The following is a 13,741-nucleotide window of genomic DNA, read 5'->3' as shown; positions in this document are numbered from 1 at the left end:
CCTGTGAATAATCACATTTCATACTTACTGGAAATCACTTGGCTATATAGTACTATAGGCTACATTGGTGTGTTTTGTCATTAACAAATTATATATATATATAATTTTTTTTATTTTTTTAAACTTAACAACACATGTTTTATAGAACTTATAGATACATTTTTCTAATGAGTATCTACTTAAGATTAGATCATTAAAACCCAGAAAAATTATATATGGCATTATGATAACAAGCACTAGCAAGCATCCGTTACACTTCTAAAACCTAAAACTGTAATCATTATTTTTTATAAAGTACGTCATATAGTTGAAACCAGATAACTCTAAAAAATGTCTGATGGTAAATCATACTAAACTTTTAATGTTTTAGGTCCGTTAAGATTACCTAAATGATTTACATCATGATTTACAATGCCAGAATAATACAAATTGTTCTTTTTTTATTATTATTATTCTTTTTGGTTTATTTCTAGACAGTCAGAAGTGTGCATGTCCCTGGCATTTTCTGCCAGGGACACAATACTGGCGGTTCATTCCGCTGCGGTGACCCCTAATGAATAAAAAGGACTGAGCCGAAAGAAAACGAATGAATAATACAACACAATACAATCAGCAGTATAAACGCAAGAAGTAGTAATGTTGCATGTACTCTAGTAGTCTGACGATGGTCACGTGTTCTCATCATGTCGCCCATCCCACAATCTCCAGCTGATGCAACAACAGCGCTCACTGCTCAGTATATAACCCGGCAGCTAGGAGGAAGACGGCGCTTCTCAACCTTACGCATTCATGGAAGAAACAAAGAAACCGTCAGTGGAAGAGTTAGGTGAGGTCTCGGGGAAACAGTCGGAGGAAATCACGCTAAAATGGTCTATACACAAGCTCTGGTGTTCGGCATGTCCGTCAGGAATGAGCCGGAAAACCTAACGCTGGCGGAGGACCTAAGCCTCATCCCGGGGCTCAGAGGAGACGGAGAGCCGCTCCAGCACTGCGGTAGACTCATGAAGGCACAAAGCTTCTCCAGTAAGTTCACTCACTCCTGAAGTATAATGAAAAACACTATTGGGGAAACTGGCTCATGTTGGCACAGTCGCTAAACATTTTGTAATATAACGCCAAAAGTTTTAACTTTGTATGTTGGTTTTAAATATTGGATTTCAAAATTGAGGGGAGACTGGGAATCACAATGACTGTATAGTTCACCCAAACGTGAAGTTTTGTAATTTAGCTACTCGTTACACATTTGATTTTTTTTTTCGTACACACAAAAATTGGGGTAAAGTTGGTTTTATATTCTGACTGTTACGACCTCTTGATGTTAGACTAGGTATTGAAGTAAATAACATTTATATTGTGACAGTTTTGTGTAATATGGGAGAAGAACCTTGCATCAAGCAAAATACGGCCAAAAAGATAATTTATAGTACAAAAATCAAAGCTAAACAGAAAATAGTAATGATAAAGAAGAATAATATAGATAACAACAACGAAAATTAATTATATGCAACTTTTATAATAACCAAAATAATCCAAAAATAATAAACCATGCAGGGGAGGACAAAGTGGTGCTGAAAGAAAAGAAAATAACAAAAACGAAAATCAAACTACCTCAACATAATCCTTTAACCTAACTGAAAACAAAATGATCGAAAGCAAGTCATCGGTGTTTACACGCCCTAACTTTTTCTAAATATAATTTAAGAAAAGTATTGTTTTGCTAGTTTTAAATAGAGAAATCATGCTAACAGCCAATGACTATCAAAATACAAAATTGTTCAGTCAAATAAATCGTGCTTATGTTGATTTTGAAGTCATACTTGTAAGCGATTTCAGACCAAACTTATTAAATATCTAGTACCATGGTAAGCAATATAAGAACAGTTTCACAAGTTGTCAATGAAAGAATGTGCGAATATAAAATTTCACATTTGAATACAATACTTCACCTCAATACAAAAAAAAGTATTATTATTATAATATATGATTACTATTTGGTTATATTAAATATGTACTAAACAATGTTTATAACCCATAAAATACTTGTATAAAATCTAGGTTTATGGACAAATATTTGAAACCATTAAACCACGTATCTATCTATCTATCTATCTATCTATCTATCTATCTATCTATCTATCTATCTATCTATCTATCTATCTATCTATCTATCTATCTCGTATTTAAATGTCATTTATAAAAATTAACAAATTATCTCTACAGACCTTTGTTACTAGTTGAAGGACCACATTAGTCTTTTTTTTTTTTAATTAGATTTCTTTAAACTATTTTTGAATGTAATGCAATTTGTTTCAATCTCATATAATAATGTACCACCTTATTATATTTATTGTAATTTTAATACTTGCCCAGTATTCAGTGTTGCCAGATTGGGCGTTTTTATTATTATTTTTATTTATTTTTGCGGCTAAAAAATGACATAGGCAGAAAGTGTAAACTTGGGTGGTTTTGTAACGGCGTGCCTGCCAGTCCTGGTGTTCACTTATAAACTGTTATGATCCCCCAAAGAGGTGCCATAGTCCCCGTTCCCCCCATACAAACCCTTAAAACAGATGTGATCTCCAAACGAGACACCTCTTCAACCTCTCAGCAGGGTATTACAGTCTACTGATTGTTAGGTGGTGCTTTTTGGTTTTCAGCGGGTTTGGGGCTGGAAACAGTCAGCTACATCTGGCAACACTGCCAGTATTTCACATTATCTCCCTATTATGGTCATTTTCAAGAACTTGTGATCGTATTGCTGACACACTCATGAGCAAGCACGTACAATACTTCCCGTTTCCTAAAATTGCAACACAAATTCTGCATTCTAAAGTCCATGATCAGCTGATGACACTGTAACCCAGGCTGACGGTGCTGGTTTCCTGATCTAATGATCCACAGGGGTCACAGTCAGCCTGCTGAGGTGTTGAGTTTCTGTCCAATTAGCTGAGCTTGTTTCCTCATCCACAGGTCTGGGATCTGCGTGCAGTTTGGAAGAGGAAGAAGGTGAAGATGTGTGTCTTCAGCTTGACCTGTCCAAACGCATCGAGAAGTGCCTCTATGAGGCCAAAGGAGCAAGTCTGCGCTGCCAGGAGCTGCGCTTGCCCAGACACATGACCACACGGCTGGCCGGAGACATCCTGCGATTATCCGTGGATGAGCCATGCGGGATACGGGGAGCTCTGATCCACATGTACATGGAAAACAAAGGCACACTACTGAATCTAGGCACAGTTATTCCTGATCAGAGTCTCACGCCAACATTTGAAGTCTCTGTGGTCCTACAGGCAGATTTGGGAGGATGGCCTCCGCTGAAGATCCTGTTTGGTGGAGGGAAGGTGTTGAGCATTCGAAGAGAATACCGAATAATCAAACGCAAGCTCTACTCATCCGCTACTCCAACTGTACTGGAGTTTTATTAACACTGTGGTATTAATAGAAAAAAATGAGTCCATGGCTGAGGTTTCAGAGGAAGACGAGCTCATTTTGCACATTGTTATTCACATCGAGGTTAAGTTGGTTTTATATTCGCACATTCGTTCATTTTAACAGTCCCTATATTGGTTACCAAGCCACTTTGAATATTCGGTCTGAAATCGCATGACTTCAAAACAACATTACGATCATTTCATTGGCTGTCAACAATGTCTGAATTTCGCTATTCAGAATTTGCAAGAATGCTTTTCTGAAATGATAAAGGAAAACGTCCGAACGTGCGAATATAAAACCAACTTTACCCCAATGATATTCACTGTTACATTCAGAATTCACTGAATACGGTTTAAACACTTCAGTTCAATGAAAGTTGCTATAATGCAGCCAACATTTCTCACACACAACAAGCGGGTATGTTGTTGTTACTGTATTTTATAATGCTTTGTTTAATATACAAACAAGTAATTAAAAGTGTAGAACCAGATGCATACAAGCACTAATGTTCAAAAGATGGGTTCAGTAGTATTTTTGAAAGATCGTTTAAACGCAGCAATGCTGTATTATTAGTTATTTGTACAGTATTACGTTTTGTTTTTGCTTTAAAACACTAGTTTTTAGCAGGCATTGTAATCCTACACACAGAAATAGTTATGTCTTCATATTATAATTAGTGAAATATTTTTGTCCACACTTTTTGACAACACTAGCTTATAGTTGGTTTAGTTTGATTTGTTTATAGCCAATATTTACTTTATTTTTTTATTTATTTTTTTATTTTTCCAAAATGTTACTGACCCAAAGCTTTCGAACCAATATGCAATAACATAGGTCTCAAACTGGATTCCTGGAGGGCCGCAGCTCTGCACAGTTTTGCTCCAACCTTAATCAAACACGGCTGCTCCAACTAATCAAGGTGTTAAACTCTTGAACACTGATTATTTGGATCAGCTGTGTTTGATTAGGGTTGGAGCAAAACTGTGCAGAGCTGTGGCCCTCCAGGAATCCAGTACAGCACCATCATATCTTGAGTTCTGTAACAAACACTACTTTGTCACTAGTTGTTGTTAGGTGTGTTTTCTATGTGTGTGTGTGTGGTAAGATCTGAGTGATGGGTGTGTTTGCGACTACAGAATGTTCAGTTTTGAATCTGCACTATTGTTTACTGATGTTCAGGGATTTAGGAGGGTTTGGGTTGAAACGTGACTCACTCCACTCTTGTATGTTGACGTCATTTATTAATGCTTTATGTTTTCACGTGAATGGGACAAGCTGGCATTGTCTCACAGTGAAGCATTTGTAACGGTATTTGTATTTGGAAAGTGCTGAAATGTGAATAAATTATTTTTAAAATAACCCATCAACTTCCCTTTTTTTATTTGCAGACTCATGTTTTATTAAAACATTTCACGACACTATACAAAAACACTGTACACGAAGACCCTGTACAAAACTATATGTTCTTTCTAAACGTACAGATTCACTCACTTTCAAGAACATAGTGTAGTACTTTAGGCCTTTAAACTGTAATCATCCTGACTAGGCAAAGAAATCGAGATAAAAGAAAACCGAGGATCCATCTTCATTCCCATTGAAGAGCTTATTTTTATTGCTCTTGACGTTCTGCGTTCCCCAATGTCATAAGGCGACGATGATCTTTGTGTTTAATCAATGGCTTGGAAGGTTTCAGAAGGTAACATTCTGGTTTCTACACATCTAGTGGTCTTCATGGTGGTACATTCAGCATGTTTTAAGACGCCAGTGATGACAGCTTCTCTAAACTCAAGTAAACAAGTGAGTCAAAGCACATTGGATCAGTTTTTCAGCTCTAGAACTGAAAGACTTCTGTGGAAAAAAGGTCAAGTCCTTTTGAAGCCTCATTTATTTTAACTAGACCGTGGCAAACTGCTGAATCAAACCAGAGTAACTAAACGTAGCCCGAACGCCTTATAGAAACAGGTAAATAAGTCTTATTTGAACTCGTGATGACGTCTTGCTTCACTTTTTCATCTTCATATCGGCCTCAATGGCACTGCGGCGCCCTCTGGTGCCCCCGTCCTGGAAGAGCAAAGACACGAGCCATTCAAACAGCCTGTCAAAGCCTGTGCTAACACACCAGACCGTCAGTGTGCAACATCAGCTAGATATGATCGGAAAACAACAAGGTTGTGTTTGTGCATTGCTGTAATATATAAACGATTCATCTTAAAGAAACTTGAGAAATGCTGCAATACATAGTCTGAATTATTAGACCCTCTGAATATTTTCCCCCAATTTCTGTTTAACGGAAAGATTTTTTTCTAACATTATTACACATAATTTTATTAACTAATTTATAATAACTGATTTCTATCATCTTTGTCATGATGACAGTACACAATATTTTACTTTTCAAGATACTAGAATTTAATTTAAAGTGACATTTAAAGGCTTAACTAGATTAATTAGGCAAGTTAGGGTGATTAGGCAAGTCATTGTAAAATGATTGTTTGTTCTGTAGACTATCTAACAAAATATTGCTTGAGGGAGCTCATAATATTGACCTTATAATGTTTATTTTTTTTTTTTTATTAAAAATTGCTTTTATTTCCAGCTGAAATAAAACAAATAAGACTTCCTACAGAAGAAAAAAAACATAGGGGAGATTGGGAAAAAAATTAATTGCTCTGTTAAACATCATTTGGGAAATTTTTTAAAAAGAAAAAAAAAAATTTACAGGAGAGTGAATGATTATAACTGTTATTGTGAAAATCGAACAGCAGAGAAGCTTAAAAGGATATAAGGGATGTATAACCCTAGTGCTGTTCCAATGTCACATTCTTTCTTTTTTGAACCATATAATAGGAACTAAAGGATGGTCCCATGTGACAAGTGTTGTATATTCCAAATGTTCTGAAAGTATTCATTAGTTTGATTAAATCAAAATGTATGATTTAATTCAAAATATTGACATCGACAAGAGTGTCTATGTCAGTTTGAGATTTATTTAGCGTTACTCTTTGGGCGTACTCACACTATGTACAGTTGCCTTGAACCGGGCCAAAGCACGCTTGTCCCCCCTCTCATCTCCCCCGACAACCTGCACTCACATTACATTCGGGCCTGGATGCGCTTACATCAGCGATGATGCGCTGTTCAGTAAGCGATTTCGCTCAGCACAGTGGAGATTTCTTTAGTTATATTGTTTAGGATGCAGTGACACGTCAAATATTTCGCCAAACAGATCAGCCACTTTTGACGCTTATAAACAATTTTAAAGTCCTCATGCTGCAGGTTTTAGGAGGTTTGCTGAAGATGCAGCTGTGGTGCAGTGAGGGGTTTGCGTCTAAGGCAGTTTGCGTTTATTGAACAGTAAGAATGATTAATAAATCCTTAATCAAACAGTCCCTTAAAGCCACGTCTCGCTTTCAGTTTCAGGCTCAGGCGCGTTTTAAACTCACACTACAAACATACAACGCCAAAGACCAAGTGAACCGCACTCTGGTACACCTTTTCCAACTGGGCCAGGGCCGGCCAAGTGAACTGTGCCTGAGCCTGATTCAGAGCACTCACACTTCTCAAACGATCCGGGAAACGGGCCTGGGCACGGTTCGGATAGCATAGTGTGAGTACGCCCTATATCTTGTGTTCAAGATTCTCTGTTTAATTAGGGTTATATCTAAACTTTGCAGAGCTGTGGCCCTTCAGGAACTGGATTTGACACCTGTGTGCCGAAGTTTTATGAATGTGCAGTTGTGCACTTTAAATCTACTAGGAAATGTATAGCACACAGCCTGTTAACATACAAACCTGGGACATGTTAATAACAGCAAAAGTTCAGCTGCTTTTGAACAGTCAGGAAGCGATGATCAGATCTAACCAATCAGAGAGCTCTGTGTGAGAGTATAAATGTGTGTATGTGTTTTGGTAAGAGGGGACAGGGGAATATCTTGTGATCTTCAGCCTGGATACTTACAAAGAGAGAGAGAAGGAAAGCAGGAGAGGCCATGGAGAGGCTGTCCTGTAGAAGGACAAACAGCACAGTGAGAAAAAGAGAGTTCGCTATTTAATACCTACCAGAAAGGCAGACAGACAGGTACAGCAGAGCACAAGCAGGTGTTACAGGGAGCATTTGGTAGGTATACTAGTCTAAAACCATCATCATGAGAGGAAAACAACAGAGACAGTGTGCAAAGGAACTAGAATGACCAGAGATTTTACAAGCTACGCTCCGTCTTGATGAACTTGCATTCAGAACATCACAAACCCAATCATTAGTTTCAAAGTGTCACGAAACACCAAAACACATTTTTTGAGCTGTTGACAGTCGTATATGTGTCCCACACTGCTAAAAACACCTATATTTCGCTAAAAAGTGTGAATTGGTTGTTTTTGCATTATTTCAAGCAAATTCGTACTTCCAGTTTGAAACGAATTTTTGAAGCTGCGTCACGGTCATGACATAATAGCGTGTATTCCAGCGTGCAGACTGGACGTCTGTGCCAGAGTGTGTCTTATTACGTCTTACAGTGTGATGCATTAATGCATGAGTAAGGCTTGGTTCAAACCAATCAGCGCGCTCTATTTTGCAACTTCATTAATATTCATTACTGTCATAGTGTTTAGACGACAGACACACCACGTTGTATTGGCAAAACAAGCGTGAAGTGTTGCTTTTATAGTTTGCTGCAGTTAAGTTTTGTTTTCATTTTCTCTCTGTGAGAGCTCAGCTGGAGTCACGTGTGGATTAACAGTGTACGCGACGCTCGACAACAATAACTTACGTGTCTAAGGAGGATTATTGTTTACCTGAGAGCTGTTCTCATCTGCAAACGCTGAGATCCGGATTCGCTTGTAGTCTCCTCTTAATAAAGACGCGGCTCTAGTTGCTACAGATTTGGTAAGTGAGCGACCAGTGCTCTTTGTTTATTCAGTATGTTCGTATCGAACTAAGTTAACTATTGCACTGAGTGTAAACATGTTAGCACCACAACAAAACTTAAACCTCGTGTAGGGTTTTCACCGCATTTTGTGACCGGAATAACACACGCGGCTTTCTGACGCTACCTGCCGTGTGCATCTAAGTTTCCGGGAAATGCTGAGGTTTTTTTTTCTCTCATTCGCCATGCGGTATCAAACATTGCATGAAAAATACACGCTTAGAGCAGATCCTTGAATCAAATATCTCGTTTGTCGCGAGGGACATGAATGAATTCCCTGAATGAAAGAGCCAAACTGCAGTTAAAGTCCACCATTTAATAATTTGGCAAATAATTTGACTACAGATGTCCATGTAAACATCATCACTTTCTCCTGTGTGTGTGTGTGTGTGTGTGTGTGTGTGTGTGTGTTTTGACTCTGAAACTCGCGCGTGCCCAAATAGACACTCCCACATCATCCCACTTTAGTTCCTCCGACACTCCCCCCTAAACAGAGCTGGACACGCCCACTTTTCTGACTTTCCAAAGTAGAGGTGTGAAAACACCCTGCTGAAACGAGGGGGTTTCATGGCCCTTTAACATGGTGAATTAGGCTAAATGCTTCTCATTTACTTTCAATGGAGTGAAATCAAGCATTGCAGCTACTGAACTGAATGCCACCTGTACTGTGAAAAAAATCTTGTTACCTTAAATAATTTTGTTGAATCAAACAACTTTTGTTTATCTTTACTTAAAGAGCTGCTGTTATGCATTAAAAAGGGTCATATTTTGGTTTTGGGTTCTGAAACAGCAGTCTGATATGCATGCAAGGTCAAAAACAAATTTGTTGTCTTATAATATGCATTTATTTTTACTTAATTATCCCAACGACTCCCATATGATTTGTTCAGCTATTAATTTATTCCCAAACCCCTCTTTAGCACGATGCTAATTTACACTAATACTTTTTCATTTTAAAATGGCGTTTAGAGCGAAAACAATCCACGTCCACATTGACGTTTCATCTATCATTTCTGAAACGATTCATAATACACCACTAACAATGCACATCACGTGACCACACACACACTCTGGTATGCGCTAAAAGCTGCTTCAGCATACTCCATGTCTGAGCTCCAGGCAGCCAGCGGGAGCTCAGAGCACACCTGCCCGGCTGAGAGTAGCCGAACATCAGCCAGTCCATCCTGAATCTTCCCCTGTATCTCATCTCTCTGTAGTTGTTAATCGCGATCTATAATTCATCTTGTGTAGACTTATATCTACAGACTCAGTCTTTCAAATGTATAAGCTTACTTTTTCTCAGGTAATGTGGCTTGGCTGAGTGCAAAGATAAGTTAATATACCTGTTAATTTATGTAACTGCATACACTGATTCTGCATGTTTGACTGATTGCTTGCTTTTATTTCAGATATTGTATAAACTTACTGTACGTTATACTTTTATAATTATTATTAAAATTATAGCTTACTGATTATTATATTCAGCGAAAGAGATGGCTATTTTATATTTCACCATGCATTTCCTCTGATAACCTTAATTGTGTGCATATAGCCTGACATTAAGCACATATTGTCAAAACCACAAAGTGGGCCTGATGGTTCATATTTTTCACGAAATGAAAAGAGCCAGTTAGTAGGCTTCGTGTTTTGTCATAATTTTGCATACAGTGAAAATGACGGTCATATAAATATGGACACGATGTCTTCACATTTTTGGTGTCTATTATGTTTAAGTTGTTAATATAAAAATTTAAAAAAAGACAGTGCTTTATATCATATTTTCATTTTATGGTTAAGATAGCCATGGTAAATAACATTATTAAAATCCTGCTGTTACATTCAAAGATTTACCCGATATGTCCTCGCATCCTCCGGTGTTCGTTATAAACTTGCAAAGTCTGAACTTACATGAAAAGGATGCAAGTCTGAGATTTGTGGACTTCATATTGAGGAAAAAGCCCCACTCAGGTAGCGAATATCTGCAGCCAGGTCTGTTTTCAGATGCCTCCCATTCACACTGACACAGATCAGCAGCGCTTTAAAACCAAAACGGCCTCTTCAGTGTTTCCAAAAAGCTCTGTTTTTAGGGCTCGAAAACTATGCGAACTGAAAACGTCACCCTAGCAAAAGTAATGCATTTTACAACTAAACCATATTAATGTAAACGGGGACTTCTTAAACTATTAGAATTGCCATATTTTATTCATAACAGACAGAAGACAAAAATAGTTCATAGTTACATAAAAAAAAAAACAATATTTGTATATTTATAACTACTTTTAAGAAATGTGGGGGTCATGAGTCACTGGCGTTCTTATTTTGGGGTCGCGGGTTGAAAAGTTTGGAAACCTCTGATGTAATAAATCCTAAAAAATACACATTTTCTGCATTTTATTGTTTGTTTTCTGAAGGTTGTGAATTAATACAGAAACATTAACTTTTACACTGGACTAGATTCACATTCAAATGTGTCCTTGTATGGTTATCTGGTCATCCTAGCAAAGCTCTTTTACAAACAAAAGCAAACACAGATGACAAAGAAAAGGAGGACTAAATGAAATAAAGATGGAAAGAGAGAAATCACCTCATTCTAATGGAAAGATTTGTGTGGTTGATGCGTGTTAGCTGGATGAAGACATGGGGTGTTCATGTATGTGTGAGTGTATTGTAACCATTTTTTATGATGATCGCAGCAATTCAACATAAACTCAAAATATATGGTGATGCAATGAGTGTCCAGTCTTTTCAATGAACCCAATCACACCGGGCACTGCTTAGTGTGAAACATCACTGGACAAAACCATGCAAACAAAAAAGAAAACAAGTTCACTTTGGTCTGGTGTGTTAAAAAACAAAACAAAAACAACTAAACAATAAAAATGGCAAAAAGATTCAAACAGAAAACACCAAAATGCAGTTTAACCCAACAATTACCACATATACTCAAATACATTGTTTATATAATTATATTTAAACAATTATTACAAATTCTGTCATGTTTACAGTTAAACATACTCCACTGATCAAAAGTTTGGAGTCAGTAAGATTTTAAAGAAAAGATAAATGAATACCTCATATTTAACATTGATAATAATAATCATCAGAATATTTTTTGATTTACTAATTTACTGATTAAGAATATTCTAAGTGCGTCTTCATTGTTCATCAAAATTAATGAATAATCTTAATTATTCCAAACTTTTGACAGGAACAATTTATATTTGTATTTTTATATATATATATATATATATATATATATATATATATATATATATATATATATATATATATATATATATATATATATATATATATATATATATATATGCTTAATATATATATATATATATATATATATATATATAGACAGTCAATCAGAGAGTATGATAGACACACAAACAGAGGGATAGACAGATACACAGACAGACAGTTAAATAGACAGATGGGCTGCATGATACTGTGAATACATTTAAAAATGCTTTTCTTACCTAAGATTACTTGGACTAGTCCACATATCTAAAAATTCTTAAAATTTAATAATTTTTTTACAAAACATAGTCTTGTTTTAAGAAATAATATGCCAAAATTAAGTGAGTTTTTCCTTAAAACCAGAAAAATAATTTGCTAATAAGGTTAGCAAAATAATTTTATGCCAAAACCAAAAACGACATAATTTTGCTTACCTCATTGGAAGACTATTTAGCTTGTTTTCAGAAAAAATTATAATTTAATATTAGTATATTATATATTAAAACAAGACAATAGGACTTGCTTGTCTAGAAAATGCTTCTTGATTTAAGAATCTTAAGATAATTGGACTGAAAACAACAAAAACAGAAAGAAAAGCATTTTTGCAGTGTACATGTGATATGTAATGTTGTTTAGTATAGCAAAAAATTATATTTCCTGTGATACAACCTTTCCCCATAGGAAAATGCTATTTTTATTAGCTGTTTAAAAAAATCTTTTATTTATATATTGATTATATTAAAATAAACAGATAATAGAATTTTTCCTGGTTTAATTGAATTTTATTCAGGCAGCAAAAACAATGTCAAGGTGCAAACATGTATCTGTTAAGGCCCTGTGTGTTGTTTTGTGTTATGTTTGATGTTTTTTTTTTGTGCGTTTTTATTTTTCTCACTCCCTCCGCTTCTTACTCAACTCTTAGGTTTCTTATTGGTTCAGCATCTGTCCATTATCACTATGACCGTGTCGGTTCCACCAATCCGCGAGCATTTTTGGTTGGTAAAAAAGGTGCACAATCAAACAGTATCTGAGGTTTTCACTAAAATGACTTAGTACAAGTGTGAAGGTAAAAGACTGAAGCAGTGTACTGATGCTGTGACACGTTACCCGATAAGATTCAAAAGACAGAAGAGTCGTTAGATAGAAACAAGATGCACTAAATATCACGTTTAACAACTATAGTTAGACGTGATCCAGCGGTACATCCTTGATAAACTGTCCGACGTGCACTGCTCTCTGGAGCTCAGCTCAGACGGGCGCATGTGTGGCTGTGTGTGTGTGGGGTCCCGTGATGTGCGTTTTTAGCGGATGGACACGTTGTGGATGTGGATCATTTTCATTCTAAAATGCTATTTCAATACTAAGACGTATCAGTGTAAACGGGGCCAAAGTAAGTATTTTTCATGAGCAGGTTTGCTATGAGGGCGGGGTGAAGGATCAGTGTTGTCTATTGGCCATCGGCGATGGACGATGGCATCGCCTTTCGGCCAAACCCTAGTTCTTTGCCACCTATGTAATTTTGAGTTTTGTAGTTTAATTAGTTTAATTCGGGTGTCATATACACTTAAGTTTTTATTTGTATTATTTATTTTATATTATTATTTATATATTATTATATTTAGTTCAGACTTTAGATTTAAGGATTGTTTTGTTAATTTCTTTGATTTGGCTTACACTCATTGTTTTTGTTTAAAGAGAATTATTGTATATGCTTATTTCTTTTTTTCCATTCATTATTGTTATATATTGTTTAAACCACTGAGTAAAAAAAGCTTAAATAAAGAATGGATTCCTGCCTCATCCTTGATCTGTCGCACACATTACACCTGTTTCACCTAAATGTTACAGCATCCCACTTAAACGTTTTAAACTCGTAACATTTTGCCTCTGTGAAAATCAGCGTGTCTTTTTTTTTTAATGAAGGCTGAAAAAACTCCATTAATAAAAATACCATATACATGTGGACTATGTCGTATTCAGACCCATCTTGGGTGTCATTTGTCATAATTTCCGACTTCTTATCAATTAGAAATTATCAGATGGGAGGTTTTGAATATCAGAAAATAAACTTTATTCTTTATAATAAAGCCAAGAAAGAGCAGAGGAGATCTCAGAGCATTCCTTTCTTTGCTTCTCTCTTT

At 36.2% G+C, this 13,741-nt stretch overlaps 2 protein-coding genes across 21 annotated transcripts in view; one reads left to right on the top strand and one right to left on the bottom strand.

The window, feature by feature from the left end:
• Positions 1-768: 768 nt before the first annotated feature.
• On the top strand, positions 769-4,788 carry si:ch211-39i2.2. 2 transcript variants are annotated; one of them, XR_011006092.1, is made up of 3 exons: positions 769-1,023; positions 2,971-4,263; positions 4,435-4,788. XR_011006092.1 is itself a non-coding variant. In NM_001258317.1 (2 exons), exons 1-2 carry the CDS (start codon positions 867-869, stop codon positions 3,420-3,422), a joined length of 609 nt encoding a protein of 202 aa, NP_001245246.1. In that variant the 5' UTR covers positions 796-866; the 3' UTR covers positions 3,423-3,743. The 2 variants fall into 2 exon arrangements, 1 of the variants encoding a protein (NP_001245246.1); NM_001258317.1 differs by lacking the exon at positions 4,435-4,788 and having other exon boundaries at positions 796-1,023; positions 2,971-3,743.
• A 14-nt stretch (positions 4,789-4,802) lies between these two features.
• brd8b (bromodomain containing 8b) overlaps positions 4,803-13,741 on the bottom strand; it is a 42,416-nt gene continuing 33,477 nt past the window's right edge. For 8 of the 19 annotated variants that reach the window (NM_212777.2, XM_073921215.1, XM_073921216.1 and 5 more), the window contains one exon: positions 4,803-5,490. In NM_212777.2, the coding sequence (NP_997942.2) occupies positions 5,431-5,490 (60 nt within the window). In that variant the 3' untranslated portion in view covers positions 4,803-5,430. Of the gene's footprint in view, positions 5,491-7,387; positions 7,433-10,727; positions 11,142-13,741 lie in introns of those variants that run through there. The other 11 variants (XM_017358993.3, XM_073921212.1, XM_073921214.1 and 8 more) reach the window with 2 other exon arrangements.

This window comes from Danio rerio, chromosome 14 (assembly GCF_049306965.1).
Source record: "Danio rerio strain Tuebingen ecotype United States chromosome 14, GRCz12tu, whole genome shotgun sequence".
Lineage (NCBI taxonomy): Eukaryota > Metazoa > Chordata > Actinopteri > Cypriniformes > Danionidae > Danio > Danio rerio.
Note: the sequence above shows the minus strand (reverse complement) of the source record. Positions and strands in the feature narration are given on the sequence as shown.